The following is a 24,509-nucleotide window of genomic DNA, read 5'->3' on the forward strand; positions in this document are numbered from 1 at the left end:
AAATACAGGACAGAAGAGTCATAAAGTAAAATGAAGTTACTGAGATATTTGGCATTCTTACCATGAAAATCTAAACAATCTCATTCATTTCTATTTTCTGGAAGGTGGGACACCTTCTAGTTAAATAGAAAGCTATTGGAAATCAAAAGTAGTTTCTATTATTCATCTTCTGCAAAGTCACTCTTAATCTCTGGTGTGGAATGTGTGTGTGGATGTTTGTGTGTATCTAAATATTATGTCATCTTTTCATCGATTATGAAATTGAACTTTTTTATTATTGTTTTATCCAATCAGAATGTGAGCTCCTTGATAGCAAGGATTATTTTATCTCCTAATTATATCTCTTGCACTTAATACATTGCCTGCACAGAGTAGTTACTTTTTAATTTCATATTATATATCATATATAAATGCATATATGAGCAAAAAATCCTTTATATTGGAAATTAGTAATATGTATTTCATATGTAATTTTTAGAAAGTATATTAAACTATAATCTAACAAAGATAAAATTTGAAAATAACATTTTGTGACAATTTATAGGAAGTTAAAAACTACAATGACATTTATTGTGAAAAAGCAGCTTAGAAAATTTGATGTTTCATTAATTCTCATGACAATGGTTAAGAATATCATGACAGAATGGAAGATGCTATAATTGTATCAGTATTACCGAGAGACTACTACTACTACTACTACTATTTATAGTCACAAAATGTAGCCTTGACATTGTGGTCAAGTTTCATATACTCAGATTTTATTGGTCTATAACAATTTAGATTGAGGCAAAAGTGAATTTTAAGGACTTTATTCTTAGTAATCCCCAAGAGAGTACAAGTGAAACAATATAATAATTCATTTATTATAATTATATATAATTCATTTATAACTGTAATCAGGCTCCAAAATTAAAATTTGAACTAATAAACTAAATAGGAAAATCAAGCAAAAGTAAAAGTAAGGTTAAATCAAAGGTAAGTAAGACTTCATATATGTTGATTAAAACCCCTGAATGATATTAAATAATCGATTAATAAGTTACAGCTGAATTTGATATCTTTAAAAATATCCTCAATGAGCAAAATTATTATTTCTGAGCAGGTTATTTGTGTTTTCCCCTCAAAATTAGCACTGTAAATATGAATAAGAAATGATGCTTTAGTTGTATGTTTAAAAGAGTTAAGAAACTCTTCAAACCTGTCTAGCTATATTTAATGAAGATTCATGTTAAAATCCCATTTAAATGACTTATGAGACAGAGCTCCAAAAGATCACTTATTCTGATGATCATATTTTGCAACTGCCACATCACTACCACTTTTAAAAATCTATAGAGGCAAATATGCAACCTGCTGGAGTTATCATTATCAGCATTCAAAGCATTTTTTGTTTGTTTTTTTTTTAAAGAAATTGGGCTGTCCTCAAGTTCTGAGATTTTCTTTAAAGACATCGTCGCCACTGTTACCACAGACTTGTTATATAACACAAATTGCTTATTGATGAGTTTTTTTTAAATGATGAGTAACCCTGCAACATCCTTTTTTTTTCTTTCTGAAAAGTTTTTGTTTTCGTTATCCTACTCTTTCCTACCCCCTACTCAGCTCACCTTAAGACTACAGCCTTTGGTTGTGTTATTGATTTTTATTTTGCTTTATTTTAACAAAATATTGTCAAGTAAAGGGTTACAAAAATAACTACATTTTCTTAGATTTAGCAACTGTCAATTGAATGTCAGTTCTTGACATCTACTTGAAGCTATTTTTATTTTATTTCATTGTTATTAAAGTTGTCTCGTTTCTAAATATTGTGAGACTATGTTAGCCTTAGTGAATGCTTGAGACCTGTGGTTAACCTGTCTTTGACTCTTACTAGGAGTTTGATATTCTTTAAATCCCCAATATGATAATACATATGGGGAAAAAAGCTCTAATTTTTATTATTGCCTACTCCATTTTTCAGGATTTTGACAACATTTAACCTGGAATAAAATACATTGAAAATTATTCAGAAAGAGAAAAATAAAATGTCCTTTGTGTGTATATAATAAGGAATAAGAGTAAAATAATGTGTCCTTTGTAAAATGTTTAAATCATCTACCTTGTCCTGAAATTAGCAATACATCAGTTATACATTCTAGTTTTTAAATCTAGTGATTTCTTTCAAAAGTACAAAAAAATCTGATTTTAATGAAGTTATTTTTAGAAGTAATACCATTCTGTATTTAATAGGAACCTTGGGCAACAGCACCAAATGATATAGAAGTCTGACTATATCATATTATAATATATTTAATGCTTGGCTATATTGTTTTAAGTATAATGAGATTTAAGGACTAGCAAGTATTTACATCACTTTAAAATAAGAATTTTGATTCATTTTAAGTCTGCCAAGTTCCCTAAAAGGCACTTCAATTTTAATTATTTACAATAATATTGAGAAGGAATAGTGGACATCAAGCCATAATGTTTATCTTAAAGTCAGGAAGACTTAAGTTCAAGTACTAACCCTGGTATATACTAACTTTGTGACTTTGGGTTAAGTTTACAACCTCTTAGTGCTGGAAAAGACTCAATTCTACAACAGTTTCTGGTTTGCATTATAAGGAGGATTTAGCCAATATAGGGATAACTTTTACCAACTAAAAATGAAGCAATTAATAGATCTTGTGTTGGACAGCTACTTTTCAACTCTTCTCCCAGGATTATACCTCTTTGACTATCTGTAATTTAATCAATCTGGATACTTATACTTGCCCAACACACCATAAACTCTCCATATTTTTTATTTGGTAAGACATTCATATTTACCCACAAATTCTCTATTTCCCTTGACATTGTATGCATGCCAGTAGAGCACATGGCTAAAATATATTTTTTCCTTCTATATGAATAAGTAGCCAACCTCTTTTTTCCAACATTTATTTCTTGGATCAGACCTTGAATATTATTCCAAATATAAAATAGTCTATTGGTAATCAATCAACCAACATTTATTAAGTTGTTTAGTCTTTTAGTAGTGTTGGACTCTTTGTGACCCAATGGTCCAGCTATCCATGGAGTTTTCTTGGCAGATATAGTAGAGTGACTTGTTATTTCCTTCTCCTGTGCAGAGTGAATCCTTTTGTCAGGCAGTGAGAGGTTAAATGATTTGCCCAGGGTCACATGGCTAAGTAATGTCTGAGGACAGATTTGACCTCCTATCTTTCTGACTCCAGACCCAGCACTTTATCCACTGAGCCACTTAGCTGCCTCCCATTTATTAAGTATTTCCCTCATGACAGGAGTATTAGTATTAAGAGCTTAAGAAGCAAAGAAAAAACAAAAAGAGACTTTACCCTCAAGAAATTTATGTTCTAATAGAGAAAACATGTACAGTATTAATGGAAGGTAGCCTAAGAAGTTAAGGTACTAGAATGTGGGGAAATAGAATTGCAAAGGCCTCCAGTAGAAGACAGGATTTGAGTTGAGTCTCAAAGTAACCCAGAAATTCTTTGAGGTCTAGGGAAAATATACTAGATAGACACAGAGGAGAGCTAATTCAAATATTTGGAGATTGAAAAGGAAGCATAGTGTGTGAGGAACAGAAATTAGGCCAGTAGGATTATCCTAATGTCTTTTAAGAGGAGTGATGTTAAAACACACATACTCACACTGGAAAGACAGGAAGGGACCAAACTGTGTTAAGCTTTAAAGGTCTATGTTTTTAGCAAAATAGGTAAACAGTATTTTCACACAATTAAACAATTAAAAATTGCAGAATTCCATAACTGTTAGAAAAAAATGTAAAAAATTCAAGAAAAACCTGTTTATGTAAGATACTTCAGCAGTGATCTCCTGAGTTTTGAGATAACAATTGAAGAAGAGCCCAGCGTTTCCCAAGTTAATTTCTGTTACCTTTGGATGGTTTGTAATTGTTAGGAAAAATGTTTTCTCTAAAGATTGATATAATATCAAACCTAAATTTGCCCCATTGCAACTTCTTGTTCTTTCCTTGGGGGACAAACAGAACAAGTCTAATCTTTAGCTTTTCAAATATGTGAAGACGGCTGGCTCCTCTCATCTGGAGCTTCTTTTCTATATACTTAACATTCCCGATTCCTTAAATTGATCATTATGTTGTTTGAAATTGAGGCCTCTCATCATTGCAATTGACTTTTATTTGTCTCTATCTTATCAATGCCCTTTCTAAAATATGATACCCAGAACTGGACTTAATACCCTGATGTGTTCTGACCAGGGAACAGTACAATGGTACAACAGTCCCCTTCTTCCTTCAATTTATGTCTCTTAATGTAAACCAAATTGACATTAGCCCTTTGGGGCTGCTTTATTATACTAATTAGAATGATAATCCAATTCCATTTAGTATAGCAGAATGTTGGAAAAAAAGAGTTTTTGGAAACAAAGTTTCCACAATTGATGTGACAACAGCCTCTGTTACAAAGAGCAAGTTTGGTGGAGTGTCAAGTATGAAAGGAAAGACCAGGCTGTTAGCTTATTACTTTATCAATACAAAAAATTGCCCCATTCAGGATACTAAGTATATGAGAAGCACATAGTAGAACCATTGAGAATATTTTAAAATTTGATGTTTTATTTCCATTTCAAATTAGACAAGACACGTAAGTAAAAAGGTACATGGATTATAGTCAAAGAGATTAGGATCATTTTTTTCCCCTCTTTTTGTTAAAATAGTCTCACATAATTGATTTATCTGTTTAATGCAGTTGAATATGTGCTATAGAGTATTGTTTGTAGACTTGCTAAACTATTTTTACCCCACCAAAGTGAATCATTGTTTGCCTCAATTCTGGGAGGAAATACATTTTTCAAAGTCCTATAATTAAAACATTAAATAATGAGTCTACATTCATCTATAATTATTACAATCCTATTATTCTCCTTCAATATCTTCCCTAAACTTGTGTCTTTATGATCCCTTACCCATATTGCCAAGTTTTTTAGATTTGGACTCTAGCAGTATAACTTCTTACTTTCCCTTGTTCCTGTAGTTAGCATTTCCAGTTCATCCTCCTATGTTCAAATATAACTATAGAACTCCCCCTCATTCCACCCAAAAAACTTCTTTGCTTTCTGTTATCTCTAGTTTCCATTTAGGGTGCAGCTAATCATGTGAGACATCAGGGTACTCTCCCAAAGTCATCAGTGGTTCCTCAAACTTCTGCTGAATAGGGGAATGACTGAACAAGTTGTGGTATACAATTGTCATGGAATACTATTGTGCCATAAGAACTGATGATAAAGACAATCACAACAAAAAAACAAAAAACCAACAACTGGAAAGAATTATATGAAGTGAGGAGAAGCGAAGTGAGCAGAACCAATTGAACCAAATGTGTTACACAGTAACAATAGGGTATGATGATTATCTATTAAATGCCATGGGCAAGTTCCAGCCTCACTCGTGATTCCAGGGGTTCCTGACAGGTGGCAAATGATCAGTCAAGAAAATAACAAATGGAAGACAGCTGTATATTTGTGGCCATGGGCATGCTTTGCATCTGATAGCTGCTCTGCCATCCCCAAGCTTAAAGTTTATTTTTTACCCATTTTCTTGGCACATAGATACATTACCTAACGCACATGTCTAAATAGAGATAATTGGAAAAGTGATACATTAACTTTTAACAATTCACTTGATTAACATTCTAAATTCTTGTTTATGATTACAGATTCTTAACAACATAAAGGTTTCACACAAGATAGATGATTCTGTCACAGGTGACTGAATTTTCTCATTACACTGTAAGGAGTTTTTGAGCTTACAAACAATAAAGGAAAATTACTTATTACTTTTAATAAAAAGAAACAATCAATCAGAAATTCTTAAAGACAATTCAACAATCATATCATTGAGGTTGAGAGGTACTGGGAACACAATTCAGATTTAATATTGGACTAATCATTTTTCAGGGTTTACTAGGGAGTTTCTCAAGGAGAAGCATCAAGTCACTGAGGCATGATGAAGCTTGGTGTACCTGCACATTTTGTATGGGCCTTTATGATTGATTTGTATGCTGGCTTCATGAGAATAAGTTTCTGTGAGTGGGAAAGTTCTGGGCTTGGCTTGTAGATACGGTTTTACTGGGAATTATGTACCTAAGTAAAAGTGTTAACCCATGGGAGTATTTTGGGATTGGGTTTGAGGGTCTGATCTTTTGGTGATGTTTTGGGGAAACAGAATACAGGTATTTTGCTCTTGTATTATTCCTTCTGAGACTAGGGGGAATAGTAATCATGCCAATTCCATAGATAAGGGATGTTAATGAGAGAGGTTATGCAAAGGGTATTGAGTGGACAGTCACATCTTGCCAAGGGCCACTCTGTGGCCTCCTTAGCTACCACGAGTGATTTTGTCAAGGGATTGTGGCTTGATGGCTCCCAGCAATGAATAACTTAATTTTTGCCAACAATGCAAAGGACATTTTCAGGACAACCCCAAGGGGTTCATGATGAAAAAGGCTAGGCACTGTCGTAGAAGGAACTAATGGCTTCTGAATGGATGTGGATTGAGTCACACCATTCTACACTTTATTTCTTCTGTGAAATTTTCTCTAGTATAAACAATACATGTCTCCTTTCACAGTATGATGAACTTGGAAATATGTATTATATGAAAACACATGCATAACATATATTTATTACCTGATGTCTTGGGTATGGAGGAAGATTGGGAAAGAGGAAAAGAAGATGTATTACCGAATGTTAGGAAATGATTGTCAAAAATTTTGACATGTAATCTGGAAAAAAAATTAAAAATCAACTGAATAAAATACAAACTTAGTCTGGCATTGAAGATCCTTCACAACTTTACTGCAGTCAGTCAACAAGTATCTACTAAGTATTTACCATTTAATAGGCACTGTGCTGACCTGTGGGGTTGCAAAGAAAGGTACATGTTATATTTCATTAATAGGTGTAAAAAAAAAACCTTTTATAATATTTTCCCTTCATCAAAACAGCTAGGAGACATGGGGAACTGGGTTTAGAGTTAGGAAGATCTTTGTTCACATCTAGTCTCAGATATTTAACTAGCTGTGGGAGTCTGGACAATTCACTTTACCTCTGTCTGCTTCAGTGTCCTCAACTGTAAAATGGAGTATAACAAAACCACCTCCCATGGTGATTGTGATGAAATAATTTTTCTGACGTGCTAAACACATAATAGACACTTAATAAATGTGTGTTTCCTTCCTTCCATCATTTCAGTGTTCTAGACAAACTAAAAAATTCACATTTTTCTCTAATTTCATCTTGTCTTTTTTTTTTAATTATGAATTTGGGGTCAGCTGGGTGACTCAGTGGATAGAGAGCCAAGCCTGGATACATGAGTTCCAGGGTTCCAAAATGGCCTTCTTATGTGTATCAGCCTGAGCAAGTCACTTAACCCCAATTGCCTATCCCTTACCACTTGTCTGTCTTGTAATATGTACTTCATATCAATTTGAAGACAAAATGGAAAGGGTAATTTAAAATTATAGAAAATTTTTGCTAACTTAGAGAAGAATCTGACATGTTTCTACCCTTTAAAATGTTTCTCTTTCTTCCAGTCCCAGTTCAGATATCATCATCTTCTTTCCTCATTCTCTTCCTTCCCTAAATAGAAGTGATCGCTCATTCTTGGACTCACTAGGTCACTTAGACCCACATTCCATTTGAAAATATTCTAAATTGTAGAATATTTTGTCTTGTTTTGTTTTTCAGCAATCTTTTCCATGGTTTTATATAAATCTCTTTAAGAACAAGTATATTTCTTTCTAATAGAATGAATGCTCCCAAATGCCAGGGACTGTTTTAATTTTTTTTTTCTTTGAGTCTTGGCATACAACACACTGCAAATTATTCTTGTTCAATGCTTATTTGGTTGCATTGAATTTGTATTATAAAACCTAGCACCATTCAATTAGTTAAGTATTGGACTGAATGACTCACATTTATATTGCAATAGTTAAAGCTAAGATTGGCTTAAGTGATTAATTAATTTAAATGGGCCTTGTAATCATTTTCCAATTTTGAAATATTTCCTTGATAGATATCGTAAGGTGAAGATATGCCACTAACTGAATTTACCTAGGAGCATATAAAAGTTAAGTTTTTTACAAATATAGTGAGCTTAATGAAAGTGTATGCTAGTAATTGTTTAGCAACTGATACTATAGGAATTGGAAATATCTATAAATCTAAATATCTATTTTTTGGTTAATTTACATTATTAGCATCTTCATATCAGTTTCCTAAGTCTAGAAAATCACTAAAAAATAATTCAAGCCCTGATATGAAGTATTTGTCTATTTCCAAGATGCAGATGTTCACACTGAAAATTTAATAACTTGCTTCCCAGTTTAGACTTATTTTAGCATAATCTTGCCTTGAGAACACTGAATATTTTATATATTTACTATATGTGTCTATATACATAAGTGCATGTCTTTATATATGTATTTGCATTTTGTGTGCATATCTGTGCATTGTATATGTGTATATCTATGTGTGTTTGTATGTATGTATGTGTATGTATGTAGGAGATATATCTATATATGTATATAATAAGTAGGTCCCTGGACTTCTAGTCAGGAAGACATGGTTTGGATTTCTGCCTCCTAAACTTGCTCAAAAACTCCAGAAGTTCACCGTGACCCAAAGAATAAATACTAATTTCTCTTTTTTGAGGATATTCTTCATTCATAGCCTCGTCTGGCTTTCCAAGCTTAGCCCACATTGTCTGCCTTCATGTACTCTGTGAACTTGACAAAGTATCCTGTTGATGATGCTAATTCATGACATTGCATCCCTCACTTCCATGCCATCACAGAGGTTAATCATACTTGGAATCACCCTTTTCTCATGCCTGCATCTTGGGATGCCATTCCCCTCAAAGTTGAGCCTACGTATCATCTGTGATATGATATTTCTTGACATCCCAGCTCTTCACCCTCACCCCTAAATTATTTAATTAACTGTGCATAAGTATTTTTAACTTATAGCTATTCATGGCTTTTCTCCCCCTTGAGGAAGGATTATTTCATTTTTGTTTTTGTACCCCAGTGCCTAGCAGAGTATCTAGAATATAAATAGTACTTGACAGATAAAAATAATTAATTAATCTTAATTGATTCCAAGTTGTATAATTCCTAGATAACTACTTAAACCCTATGAACCTCAGTTTCTTCTTCTGCCACTTAGGGTTATTACATAGATTAAAGGAGAGTGTCTGTAATGTGTTTACAGAAGATAAAGATAAAGAAGATAAGATAAAGTGTTACTATTATTAGTATTTTTATTGTGATCCCCAAATGTCTTTAAATATATTTTATTTGATCATTTCCAAGCATTATTCGTTAAAGACATAGATCATTTTCTTTTCTTCCCTCCCACCCCCCATAGCCGACGCGTAAGTCCACTGGGCATTAGATGTTTTCTTGATTTGAACCCATTGCTTTGTTGATAGTATTTGCATTAGAGTGTTCATTTAGAGTCTATCCTCTGTCATGTCCCCTCAACCTCTGTATTCAGGCAGTTGCTTTTTCTCGGTGTTTCCCCTCCCATAGTTTATCCTTTGCTTATGAATGGTGTTTTTTTCTCCTGGATCCCTGCAAGTTGTTCAGGGACATTACACCGCCACTAATGGAGAAGTCCATTACGTTCGATTATACCACAGTGTATTAGTCTCTGTGTACAATGTTCTCCTGGTTCTGCTCCTCTCGCTCTGCATCACTTCCTGGAGGTTGTTCCAGTCTCCATGGAACTCCTCCACTTTATTATTCCTTTTAGCACAATAGTATTCCATCACCAACATATACCACAGTTTGTTCAGCCATTCCCCAATTGATGGGCATCCCCTCGTTTTCCAGTTTTTGGCCACCACAAAGAGCGCAGCTATGAATATTTTTGTACAAGTCTTTGTGTCCATTATCTCTTTGGGGTACAGACCCAGCAGTGCTATGGCTGGGTCAAAGGGTAGATATTCTTTTAGCACCCTTTGGGCATAGTTCCAAATTGCCCTCCAGAATGGTTGGATCAATTCACAGCTCCACCAGCAATGAATTAATGTCCCTAATTTGCCACATCCCCTCCAGCATTCATTACTTTCCTTTGCTGTTATGTTAGCCAATCTGCTAGGTGTGAGGTGATACCTCAGAGTTGTTTTGATTTGCATCTCTCTGATTATAAGAGATTTAGAACACTTCTTCATGTGCTTGTTAATAGTTTTGATTTCTTTATCTGAGAACTGCCTATCCATTTCCCTTGCCCATTTATCAATTGGAGAATGGCTTGATTTTTTGTACAATTGATTTAGCTCATTATAAATATGAGTAATTAAACCTTTGTCAGAGGTTTCTATGAAGATTTTTTCCCAATTTGTTGTTTCCCTTCTGATTTTAGTTATATTGGTTTTGTTTGTACAAAAGCTTTTTAGTTTGATGTAGTCGAAATTATTTATTTCACATTTTGTGATTCTTTCTATATCTTGCTTGGTTTTAAAGCCTTTCCCCTCCCAAAGGTCTGACATGTATACTATTCTGTGTTTACCCAATTTACTTATGGTTTCCTTCTTTATGTTTAAGTCACTCACCCATTTTGAATTTATCTTGGTGTAGGGTGTGAGGTGTTGATCTATTCCTAGTCTCTCCCACACTGTCTTCCAATTTTCCCAGCAGTTTTTATCGAATAGTGGATTTTTGTCCCAAAAGCTGGGATCTTTGGGTTTATCGTATACTGTCTTGCTGAGGTCTTTCCCCCAGTCTATTCCACTGATCTTCCTTTCTGTTTCTTAGCCAGTACCAAATTGTTTTGATGACTGCTGCCTTGTAATATAGTTTAAGGTCAGGGACTGCAAGGCCCCCATCGTATGTATTTTTTTTCATTATTTCCCTGGATATCCTTGATCTTTTGTTCTTCCAAATGAACTTTGTTATGGTTTTTTCTAAATCAGTGAAGAAGTATTTTGGTAGTTCAATGGGTATGGCACTAAATAGATAAATAAGTTTGGGTACGATGGTCATTTTTATTATATTGGCTCGTCCTATCCATGAGCAGTTAATGTTTTTCCATTTGCTCAAGTCTAGTTTTAGCTGTGTGGCGAGTGTTTTGTAGTTGTGTTCATATAGTTCCTGTGTTTGTCTTGGGAGGTAGATTCCTAGGTATTTTATTTTGTCTAAGGTGATTTTGAATGGGATTGCTCTTTCTCCAAATGTCTTATAAACATATAAATACTTATTGGTTATTGAGGTAACATTTTTTAACCTTTTATAAAAATTATGAAAAAATTTGCACAGGCTACCAAATTTGAAAATCCTTATTCTTTAAATATTCTTATGTATGTCAAATATATTTATATTAAGCTACTAAATCTTAAAGTCACACTAAGACTTTGGGGACACTTCTTGTATGCAAAAGAAACACAGGGTGTCTTCGAAGTCTTAGTGCAATCAAAAGCTGCATATTTGTATTCATATTCTTGATATTCATATTCTAGACCTTAGCACAGTTCCTACCACATACTTAGTTAATTCACTGAATGTGTTTATGTCTATATGTTATAGTTAGCATAAGAAAAGGACTTGTGGCTTCATTGGGACAAGAAACTCCAAACTGAGGAAATTCTACCACAACTAGCCAATATCTTAATTGTAGCAAGTGATCATAAAAAAATTGCCTCGAGCCATGATAGTGAACCTATGACATGCATGCCAAAAATGGCACATAGAGCCCTCTCTGTAGGCATGCCTGCCATTGCTTTATGGAGTTCATTATTAGAAATCCAGAGGGACTCTGGTAGAAACTGTTTCCCCACCCCTTTCCATGTGCCTGAGGACATTCCTCCCTTCTCCTGCCCCTATGGCCAGCAGTCAATGGGAGCACTTCCTCCCTCCCCTGTTGGGGATTGCGATTGTGAGGGATAGCACTGCATTTGGCTAGGGTGCTGGGGTGGGGCTGGGGCTGGCACTCTGTCTCCAAAATGTTCACCATCACTGGCCTAAAGCAATGGGCAGCTAAGTGAATTGCTCAGGATGGCAGAAACAGCATATTTTAGAAGAAATGCTTAAACATTGGTCCTCCTGGCCTCCAGTTCAACTCTCAGTATGCTTTGCTGTGTTGCTCCTAATATATTATAGTTATCTCTTTAAATGCCATATAGAGGTAACATACATATATTTGTTGTTCTTTAGTTTATTAAGAATGTCCAACTTTCATGATCCCATTTGGTGTTTTCTTGGCAAAGATACTGGATTGGTTTGCCATTTCCTTCTTCAGCTCAATTTATAGATGCAGAAACTGAGGCAAACACAGTTAAGTGACTTATCTAGGGTCACACAGTCAGTACGGTTCTGAGGCCTTGACTCCAGAACTAGCACTCTATCAACAACACTACCTAGTTGCTCCATCATAAAGATATACCCCACACTCACAAATACATATATACATATGGCTATATACATGGCTATATACATGTATGTTTATATAAATGTAAATATATATATATATACATATATATATATATATAAACACACTATTCCTACACATACATAAAATGAATATATATGGATGGTCTTTTTATATGTAATACATAAAAAAATGGCCTTAGGAAATAACTGGATCCTTCAAAAAGTATTATTGTTATTTAAAAGCTGAAGTCTAATTGTACCTCTCAGTATGCCTAATTCTCCTCTGTGTACTTTATTATTGTAAAAAATTGTTAATTTGCATTGAAATCTGTGAAAGTCGTTCCTTTAGCTTAAATGGGATAAAAATTGAAATTATTTTACTCTTTCCCCTACCCACCTTGTTATTATTTTTTGTAAGAGGTTGCTCTCTGGGAGTAGAAGGGAAGATAAATACTCTAGGAATGAGAGGTGACATAAAAATTAATTATGTTAATAAAAGTGATTTAAAAATAACACCCCAAATGAGAAAAACCTAGTAAGGACACATTCATGGGTTCTTCTATATGTTCACTATTAGGAGACTTTGTAGCTTCATATATATTCCTATATAAATGCAATTAAGTTGTTTACCACCAGAAATTTAATTTTTTTTAGTAAGAACAGTTAAATCTAAAACATAAAACATAATTCTAAGCTGTCAAAATCTCTTCATTATTGTCAACTTTTCAAAGACCAATATTCTCTTTTCTCAAAAGAGGTTTCCCTCCATCCACCAGAAAAGGAAGAGAAAAATGTGTACTGAAAAATGTTTATCACTGATTTCTGGCTTTTCTGTACTAGAATTTTATATATTGAACCTATTCAATGTTGGATTTTTTTCCATTTTAGGTTCAAGAATGGCTATGCTTAAACTGCCAGACCCAGAGAGCAATATCAGGACAACTTGGGGATATGGGCAAAATGCCACCTTCAGTCCCACCTGTTTCTTCAGAGATCATTCAAAAAGCAGTTGTGCCTCAGAGTCAACCTACTGTGACAGAGGAAATATCCCCCCAAACATCCTCAATGCCTCTCCAAGTAACAGAAAAAAAGAAAGAAAAAGAAGCACAAAAAGAATTTGAAGAAGTAGAAAAGGAAAAGGAGGCAGTTCCATTTGAAAAGAAGCCCCCTTCGATAAGCACAGATGAAAAGCAGGCGGAAACTAAATTGACAGAGAAGATTATAGACCCTGATGATTTGGGAAAAAAACCCAAAGAAGGACAGTCTCAAGAGATAATAAAACCTCAAATGCAAATTGCTGAAGAGAAATCCTTAGATCTGCTACCTAAGGAGGTAAAAGTGGAAAAACAAGCTGAGACCAAGACAGAGGATTCAGCACCTATCATTCCCCAAAGTCTGCCCAAAGAAGTTGAGAAGACCCAGAAAACAGATGCCATGCCTCCAGCAACACCATTTGTAAAACCTGATCAGGTGGAAACAGTGAAAGAAAAAATAGTAAGTGGTTTATTTGTTGTTGTTATTGTTGTTTTCTTAAATGTTTTAACAGAGTTTGTGTGCATACAGTTAATTCTTAACTAAAACACACAAATTCTATTTAGAGACATTCTCACATTCAAAGTGTAAAGGAAGGTGGCACAATTTTCAGTTAATTTGGAATTATCTGTACATCTAAATTGGAAAAAAATCAGGAAAATTCAAGAACAACCAAAAAAGGCATTTGGTTTTCTTTCCATTTGTTTTGATTTTTGAAATTGTTTTAACTAGTTATTCAAGTCTACACTATTCAACTTACAGACTAAAATTCAAGTTACCTTCTCTTTGTGAAATCACAGGTACAAACACACACACATGCTTTTCTTTCTTCTTAACACCAGAGAGCAGGGATGTAACAGCAGACAAGAACAATGTTTCTTCTTCAAAATACACCAACTTGAACTCACAGATTAGGTTCCCCAAAAAGAAAGCATGCCTTATGGTAAAGGTACTCTGAGTACACATTCTTAAAATTGTAGCTCACAAGTCCCTACTACTGATTCCCTTTTAATAATAACTAATTGGCATAATTAATTCAAAACAAAAGCTTTTGCAGAAAAAAAGACTTAAAATCAATATGTCAACTACCTTGAAATTTTGGAGCTAGATGAATGGAGAAAGATTCAATTGCCTTACATATGCAAAAATATAGACCTCTTTTTTTTTCTTTTTTGATTCCATAGGACAAATGAATAGCAAGAAACAGAAACAGTAAAGACTCAGATTTTCCCTTGACTAGGAGGAAAAAAAAACAACCCTTTCTAATTATACATCTATTCAAAATTAAAATGGGCTGCTTTAGGAGGGAAGGGATTTCTACTGAATGCAGGCTTTTAAGTAAAGACTGAATAAACACATATTAGGTATATTGCTGAGAGAATTCTTGCTTCCATATAGATAGGACTAGATAAATGGTTGTCAGTTTGGCTCATGAGGTCTCTTCCAACTTTATTATTCTAAAATTCATTGGAGATCACATATGCCATAATTAAATTTCACTCTTACCAATATTTTTTTCCTAAAATACGTGGTTTGCAAATTGTCCAAACATGTTTTGACCAGTTAGAGGACAATGAGACAACTGCTTCCTTGAATTTGCCTCTTTTTGTGAAATTTCATATTTTCTTGGATTTTTCTTTTTTGGCTACCACATCACACCAATTCTATAAATATATACAAGGCATTCTGCTAGAGAAAATTAATTTCTAGACTTAGGGTCATGAATAGTCAAGTTAAAATCCTGTTTCAAATAATTATTAGCTATGTGATTTGAGGCAAGACAAAATCCTCTCAGCCTCAGGTTCCTTATCTGTTAAATGGGGATTATTACAGTACCTATTTCACAGGATTGTTCTGATGATCAAAGATTTAATATATATTTAAAAGTTTTTGAAAACCTTAAATTGCTTTGTAAATATAAATTAATTAATGGGAAATTATAATTGTTTATAAGGAGTGAGATTTTGCAGTAGCAAGTAGCTTAGCACCTCACCATTTCTCAAATGTAATCTTATCCTATCTCCTTCCTTTACAAATTTTAAATAAGATCCCACATTTGCATTTCATCATATCTTGCTGCTCTTCCATAATCTCTTTTTAGAGGAAGATATGTTGGGAGGATAATGCATATTCTCTTTAATGAAGGTTATCTGTACAAACATAAGTGTATTTTGCTTTATGAATTGGCTATGTACCTAGAAGTTGAATGCTATAAGAAGTACCCAGGATTTTTAAACACAGAAGTGGAAAGATCATGTCTATGTCTAAGAAAGATTATTCTTGTAATTTAGGAAGAAAGGCTTTGATGGGGGAATAAGAGTGGGTGATCAAAGAGAATTAAGGTAAGAATACCAATTGGGAAAGTCTTAGTAATTGTCTAGAAAAATGATAATTGATATCTATCTGAGGGTAGAGCAGGGGAGAACTAAAAAGGGAAAAGCCAGAAGACAGATTTCACAAGTGAAAAGTAATGTGGTTGCTCTATAGTATTGAACTTGGAATAAGGAAGAATTGAATTCAAATTCAGTTATTAGATCTACTAGTTATGTGACTCTGGAAAAACAATTTAATCTCTCTTTACCTGTTTTCTCATCTGTAAAATAAGAAAATTCTTGTAAACCTTTACCTCATAGAATTTTGGGGTTCAAATGAGATAATATAGTGAGATAGAAAGGTTATTGTAATGGATGGTGGACTTGGACTAAGTCAGACTTGAGTTCAAATCCTGATTTGACAATTATCTGTATAAATATGGATAAGTAAGTTTACCTCTCAGGCTCAGTTTCCTCATCTATGAAATGGAGATAATAATAAGTATTCTCTCATAAGGTTGTTATGAAGTTCATATGAGCTAATATATGAAACATGCTCTATATGCCTTAAAGTGTTATATGAATGATGATTATTATTGTAATTGCTATTATCATTATACACAATTATTAAAAATCTTAAGGTACTATATTTTTTTATTCAGTGATTTCAGTTATCTCCAAACTTTCTTGATCCTATTTGAGGTTTCCTTGATAAATACCTGGAGTGGTTTGCTGTTTCCTTCTTCAGCTCATTTTATAGATGAGGAAACTGAGGCAAATAGGGTTAAATTCCTTGCCAAGGGTGACATTGCTAATAAATCTCTGAACGCAGATTTGAATTCAAGGGTTCTTATTTCCAGGCCCAGCTCTCTTTCACTATAATACCTAGCTGTCCTAGCAATAAAGCTCTATATAAATGTTAGCTCTCACCATCTCCAATAGAATGTAGACTCTTTGAGTATAAGAACTGATCTTCATTTTTATTTCTTACCCTCCAGGCCCAGCATAGTGCCCTGCTTATGGTAGGTACCTAATAAATGTATTTTGGATTAGATATGGAATCAAGAAAATTCAGTTAACATTTAGCTGATAAGGATAATGAAAATAAATAGTAAACATAAACTCTGAAAAATAATGATAAATAATAGGTATCATTTATGTAAGTGTTTTCAGATTTGTCAAGTAATTTACACATATGAAATTGTGAGATCAAGTGAATAACTCTGGCACAGAGAGGAATTTTGAACTCAGGAGGAAGAAGGGGTTTAAGAGGAGGGCTACTGGGTTTAATTGAATCCACAAGAGAGAAAAGAGAAAATCCAGATAAAGTAAAATACTAATGAATTAATACCAGAGAATGGTCATATTTAAAGTGCTAACTCAGTACCCCTGTGCTACCACTACCACAGTGTGCTTGTTTATTCTGAAGAGCACAAGTGAAAACAGGGCCTGATGTAGGTTAGGAATACACTATGATTAAAATGAACTTGCAGGAAAACAAAACAAAACATTTGCTGTCCTCTTCCTCTTTAAGAAATAGCAGATTCAATTTCAATGTAATTCAGCTCCATAAATATTTTTAAATGCCTTTTTCTTAACCTATCAGGCACTGTGCTAAGTTCTGGGGTTACAAATAAAATAAAAAGAAAGATTAGAAAAAGAAAGTTTAGAATCTAATGGAGAAAGAAAACACACAAAGGAAGCTGGCAAGGGAGAAGAAGGAGAGAAGGGATGACACGTCTTGTAGAGAAGTAAAACCCCTAGGGTGAAACTTTTTAGCTCAGCCTTGGATGTATATATGCAAGCAAAATGAGAGGGACCAGAAAGTGAGATAGGATAATATATAAAGGATTGGAACACAATAGATATAAGGGGGAAAGCCTCAATAAGTACCCAGTTCATAAACAAATCAACAGGGTATCCTCAAGAGAAAATGAATAAAATCTTAAAGAGAATACAAAACTCTTGACTAATGTTAAACTACAAAGGAAAATAAACTGAGAATTAAAAAGATTCCTATGAAATCACCGAAGGTGAGACAACAAGAAATCCTGAAATTATTCAAATAATAAATTGAATTAATAGGATTTGAAAAAAGTTATGTCAGAAAACAGCTCTTTATGAAATTGAAAAGACACTATTATTAAGTAAAATAATAAATCTTTGAGGAATCTCTCCAAAGGCAAATTTGGAACATAAACATACTGAAGTGGAGGAAAATTTGACCCCAAAAAAGCAAAATTAAATGGCCCTGAAAGAACATAGATTTTTGGAAAATTCTTTGGATCTGACTTTAAAGATAGGATAAACAGATAATTTAATAATTGTAGGCCTCACAAAATGACATTAAAATTGCTACTATAATTCCAGAAACATTACAAGAAAACTATTAATTTGTCTGAATATAGACACCAGTACTTCCATTAAGAGGAAAATAATAAATAAATAAATAAATTATTTTAGTGAAAAATATTAGATTTTCTAAGCATTCTGGATAAAATCCTTCAAATAGGAATGAAAGGCAATTTTAATAACATAGGATTATTCTACAGCCATGAGAAATTGGGGATGATACAAGAGTATATCAAGAAAGTCAATAAAACTTGAGGTACAATCCAAAATAACATACTTTGAAAACCTGACATAATCAATAATGAAAAAGCTGGATGTTTGACAAAAAAAGGCATTTGAAGCATTCTTGAAAAGACAAACAAAATATTAGAAATAAACAGAGCATTTGGTTTATAAAATCATCACATAGAAATACAATGAAGGTAAATTAGTACAACCAAAGAAAGACTAAATAATCATTCATCTTGGGAGTTATTGAGATGGAAAAAAGGAAAGAGAGAGTCAGAACTAGAGGCAAAGGGTCAAAAGAAATGGATAAATGATGATAGAGAGAGAGACAGAGGCAGAAAGAAAGAATATGGCTATTTCCATTTTTCTTTTAAGAGAGATAGGTATTACCACACACAAAAAAAAAGACGCAAGGGTGAAATGAGTTAAGTAGAACCTAAAGACTCAGCAGCATAGAAGGTTCAGGACTGCTGAGCTGAGGCAATGTGAGTTAAAGTCCCTGCTGTGTTATGGAGTTACAGAGTGAGATACTTCTTAAATGTGCATAATAGGTACAGGAGGACAAAATGGAATGGGGGGTCATACCACTACCAAGGGGTAGAGTGAGTGGACAGTGAAAAGATAGTTATTGGTATAAATCTACTGGTAAGAATGAGTATGGTGATGGTGGTGCAGGAGGAGAAAGAGAGAGGTAATGAAGGGGAAGGATTGAGTCTAGAGTCACCTTACTATTCCCCTGGGGAAAGAGCTCTATTCTTGCAATGAGAGATAGGAACCTCACATTAGATTATTTCTATTGAGAGTTTAAACACAGGAAGACCATTTTCTTTGTGAGAGTTTTATTTCTCCATGGGCAGTATTTCACCTCTAGAGAAGTGGTATCTGAATCCCCAGCACTCTGGCAAGTCCCCCAACTCTTCTATGCCTCAGTTTCATGATTTTTTAAAATGAGATAATTGGAATCAGTGGCCTCTCAGGTCCCTTCCAGCTCTGTATAAGATCCCATAATTTTAGGAAATCTATGTGATGCCAAAAATGTCAATAGTATGTAAATTTAAAAATCTTTGAAGGATTTTATTTAATGTACTATCACAATTGTCTCATGCCCTATGTCTTTATTAGATGTATAATCATTAATTGTAAATTGAGTTTTTTAGAACGAGTGGTATTTTTTTTTAATAGGAAAGGACACTTATCATCTCCATAAAGATAGAGGATATGTGATATCAAACCTTGGTACCTTTCACTCTTGTCTCTAATCCCAATGTAGTGCTCTGCCAAGAGGAAGATTAATGCTTAAGAAAGACTAATATTATCAGCTTTATTTTGTGCTATTCCTTATACATTACCATTTAAAACCAAACTAAAATATTTATCTTTCCCAGCTTATGCCATGTGATTTACCACTTGTAATTTGTCTCATGTCATTCTATCTTTGAGAATCAGCATAGTGCATCAGAGACAGCAATATTCAGAATGAGTTCCATTTCTGACACACACCAACTATATGATCTTGGACAAAAGATTAGCCACTCTGTAGTGCTCTAGGAAACACTCTTAAAAGTTGTAAAAAATATGCCAATTTCCTTTGTTAGAGAGATATTACCATAAATGTAGAGCTAGAAAAGCCTTCAAACACCATATAAATGAACCACATCATTTTACAGGTAAGGAAACTGAGTCATGGAAGGTTAAATAATTTGCCAATGGTTATATAACTAACAAGTGCCTGAGACAAGAGTTAAACCTAGATGATCCTGAATCCAAGTCTAATACTCTAGTCAATACACTAGTTTCCTCATCTAGTATATCTCTATCTCAATGAAATCACAAGTTCAGTTTTTCTCTCTCCTCATTCTTACCTCACTCCCTCTAAATAAAATATCCTTTCTATTTCCTCTTCCAAAAATCATATTCATGCTTCAGAGCCCAGCTAAATTTCTAAGGCGTGCATGTAGCTTTTCTCTTTTACCTCATCTAGAAATGATTTCTCCCTTGACTAAGTATAGAATTTTATGCATTTTTATGCCATTACTCACATACTCCTTTCATTGTAATTATTTTGGTTCATGTATTATTTCTACAGTGAGTCTTAATGTAGAGGCAGTTTCTTTATCTTTTTCGGTATTCCTTATGCTTTGTTTATTTTCATTATTTGTTTAGCAAATTATTAAGCCTTATATAATTGTAGAATTCTTTTTATTATCAATCATCACATTCATTATATATATATCAATTTTTGTTTAGCTTTTATAGAATTAAAATCTAGTCAGATTCTCTCTTTTTGATTAATATAGATTTAAAGGAAATTTTGGTGTATATTTTGATTCAGTATCAACAAGATAAAACTTTTTGCCTACCTATGACTTTTATAGCATCATTGAAACTCTTAATATCTTTAAATGTATACTTCATATATCAAATAACCATTTAATAGAATATGAATATGGTTCTAACTCCCTTACTGATTTATAATTAAAGGGGACCAAATTTTTTGGTCACTTTGATTAGCCAAACCCAGGCTTCCACAGCTATTTATCAGAGCACATGGGAGTAAGTACCACTCTGAACTGATGAAAAATGGTAAGCAGAAGAAAAGATGAATTCTTCAATCACATCCAAACTTGAAATTCCACTTACTTTTTTGTATCTGAAAGTATTGAGTGAAGGATCCTGACTGAGTAAAAGGAGTAATATGAAAAGATTTTACTTGAATATGGGGCCTTATTTTTTAATTAGAATTTCTCCTCTCTAAATCGGTGATAGAAGGTCTACAAAAAAAATCACAATCATAGAAAAATGTGAATGAACCACAGTTAATTTTGATATGACAGATTTTACTACCCATTCTTTAGTAGTGACTTTATTAGTATAAAGAAATATCTTCCTTACTTGATTTATTTAATTCTTTCTTCCTGCATTTTTACCATTCTTATAAAACTGCATATGCTCTATAGAATGTGACTGTAAAGTTAAGATAAAAATGCAATCTAATTCTCTTTTTTTCCCTACCTCTGGGTAGTAAGTAAAAATGAAGCTTAGCCTCTGATGACTTTGAATAATCATTTCATCTTGCCTCAGTAGAAGGGCCCAAGTGGTCATAATTCTCAACATGGGAACAATGCAATGCATTATAAAAATACAAGTTTTTGTGTAATAGATTTTAATGGCAATGTGCTTTCAAAACCAGAGTGAAAATGTGTTTCTCAGAGGACTGAACAATAACATTACAAGCAGGAAAACATTATATGCTTTAACCACACTTCATCCCACTCACCGCCTCCATCAAGAGTAACAAATCGTAAAATCTTCAAATAACTGCTAAATACTAATGACATTATTTTTATGCAAGATTCACATCCCACTTGAAGTGCTGTTATGTTCAAAAATGTAAGTGATACTAAAATACAGCTAACTCTTTCATTGATTTTAATAGGGACAATGGTTACATAAAATACAAAGGACTTTTAAAATTAGATTTCAAGAGCAGTTTTTATTCTTTTCTCAATTTTCATCTTTCTTGAGATTTCTCAAAAATTCTCCCTTTCTGCTAGACACATAAGTATCTAGGAACTTGTCCTCTGATGACACACTGAGAAATGTTCTTCTCTTCCTAAAATGATCTTTCCTTGAAATGATTTATTTTTTCTCTTGAGCCACACTTTGTTTGTACATCTAATGTTTTACAATGTTTCATCCTTCACTCTAGTTACTTATATATGTGGACTAACGATTCTAAGATTCTTCAGGGCATGTACCATGGTTTGTACATTTTTATATCTCTTCCAGGGGTTAAGATGATTTTGCATATATAAGGCATTTAATAAATAGTTGTTGAAATGAATTACATTATACTGAAAAGAAGTGGATCCAGATCTACCTTTGGGTTGCCAAATTGATTGGCAGAGGGAACACATTTTTCTGCCCTTGTATAAAGCCACATGGGATTTTTAACTGGTAAATTTGTGCCACCTTTACCTATAAACAACTGTGGAATGAACAAATCTGTGTTTTATGTCTGTTTGTCCCGTGTTCCACCTTGTTTGGGCTAGTTAAGCTAGGTAGAAGATTCAATTTAGACCAACTTTATGGGTACTATAAGATTCTGGATCTAAATGTAGATAGCAACCCAGGGATTGTTTTGTGCAAACCCCTCTTTTGACAAATTAAAAAACAAACAAACAAAAAACCCTTAAAACCCTAGAAGTTAGAGATTTGCCCAAGTTCACCCAGGGGTATCATCTGAGTTTGGAATGGGACATAACTCCTTTGACTTCAGGATCTCTGCTCTTTCCTTGCTCCTTTGGTTGTCCATTTAACTATTACCTTTTCATGGATATAAATAGTGATGCTCCTTTTAGCTAGCTATCTCTTATGCATATTTCCTCTGTCATGATAAGCAACAATGACAGTCATTATAAGCACCATTCAGACCTTGTTTGGAATTAGTATGATTACAAATAAATATTAATGGCAGCACATTTTGGTTAGAGGTAATGATGATGGCTAAAAGGAATTTGTCTCAGAGGGCAGAAATCAAGGGAAGGGCATGGACAAATATATGATGGTGAATGATCTAGAATAGTGGTCAAATTTGCAGCCCTCTGGCAGAATATAAGCAGCCCACAATACTCCCTACTACTCCTAAATAAGATTAAAATTTTTTTTGTGAAATGTTTCACAAGATAAACACAAATATCATATAACATATATAATGCTAATTTTGACTTTTCCAAATTAATATACCACTCACAAGGATATGATTTGAGTTTGAGACCATTGGTTTAGAATATTATACTGAAATATAGAGTTTAAGTCAAGGTGACTTTTCTCCCCACCAAATGTGACATTGATAAGAAAAAGGGAACAGAATGAAAAAGGATTTACCACAAGATTATATGCAGGATGGCCTATGCAAATATATTAAGGGTACTTGTGAAAAAGTGAAAAGATTTTTCTCTACCTGTGAGAATAAACTGAATTTTTTGTTGAGCTTCCTAACCTTATTTACTTTTGAAATGTATTTCCTTAATATGGGAATGGGTGTATGGTTAAAAAAAAAAAGAAGTTTGCTAGAAGTCTTTCAATCAGCCACTATCACTGTGCCTGATTTTTTGGGTAGTGACAAAAGCTTCCAAATAGAGAAAAAAAATTTCCTTTCCTGAAGAGAAATCAATAAGATCATTTTCCTCTAGAATATGAAAGGGTGGATACAGCTATTTGTATTTTTCTCATCTTATCAACGGAATAGAAATGGCTTTCTACAAAATGTGTAATCTTAAGTATTCACAAATCTGACTTAAGCCTTTGATATTAAATATAAATTGCCTATTACTAATAATTACTAAAATATATATAAATGTAGATATGGAATATAAAACTTATCTTAAAAATCCTTCTAAATCATTAGTTTTAATCATCTAAAATACAAATGTGTTTTTTCAGAAAAATAAGTATTTTTTCTCCCTAAGAATAAATGGTTTCATTTGACCTAATTTTTAGGAAACATCAGTATAACTTTTTTTAATCTCACTGGAAAAAAGCTATCATCGAGAGGTATAAGTAGCAAAAATATTTTAAATCAGAAAATGTGTATATCTGAAGCATATTTTAAAATGTCTTAACATCCATTACAGAAAATTAATGCAAAAACATTGCTAAATTTATGAAACTATAGCTAGTTTGGGGACCAGGTTGTTTTGTATTGTTTTGTTTGTTGTTGCTTTTATTTTTTGACAAGTTAAAGGAAAAAATTGATATCAAGGAATGTAAGACTTCCAGCTACCTTTTCTTTGGGATCAACAGATAGTAGTAAACATACCAAAAAAAAAAACAACCCACAACAACCTTAAAATACTTCACATATTTAAATGTATTTTTATGTATTTAAATGTTTCTTTTCTTCTTCTTAAGTTTACCAAATGGAATAAGCAAAACAGCTTTTTATACCTATTTTTTAGCTGAAGAAACAGAAAGAAATTTAGTGAGTTGGCTGAGATCATCCTCAAAATCATAGAAACTCAAAATTGGAGAACTTTAGATATCATCTATTTCAATATATTTGTGAATGTTAAGCCATTCTACATAACCATGACAATTATTCATGCTTCCTTTGTTTAGACAAGTTGACTCTTCACATAACTCAAATGAGTTAACTTTTTTGTTGTTATATTTCATA

General features: G+C 33.2%; 1 protein-coding gene across 5 annotated transcripts in view; it reads left to right on the top strand.

Annotated features, from left to right (window-relative positions):
• PCLO (piccolo presynaptic cytomatrix protein) overlaps positions 1-24,509 on the top strand; it is a 623,741-nt gene that overhangs the window by 256,260 nt on the left and 342,972 nt on the right. For all 5 annotated transcript variants that reach the window (XM_056799474.1, XM_056799475.1, XM_007504012.3 and 2 more), the window contains exon 4: positions 13,296-13,901. In XM_056799474.1, coding sequence (XP_056655452.1) covers positions 13,296-13,901 — 606 coding nt within the window. The remainder of the gene's footprint in view (positions 1-13,295; positions 13,902-24,509) is intronic.

Source organism: Monodelphis domestica, chromosome 5 (assembly GCF_027887165.1).
Source record: "Monodelphis domestica isolate mMonDom1 chromosome 5, mMonDom1.pri, whole genome shotgun sequence".
Classification (NCBI taxonomy): Eukaryota; Metazoa; Chordata; class Mammalia; order Didelphimorphia; family Didelphidae; genus Monodelphis; species Monodelphis domestica.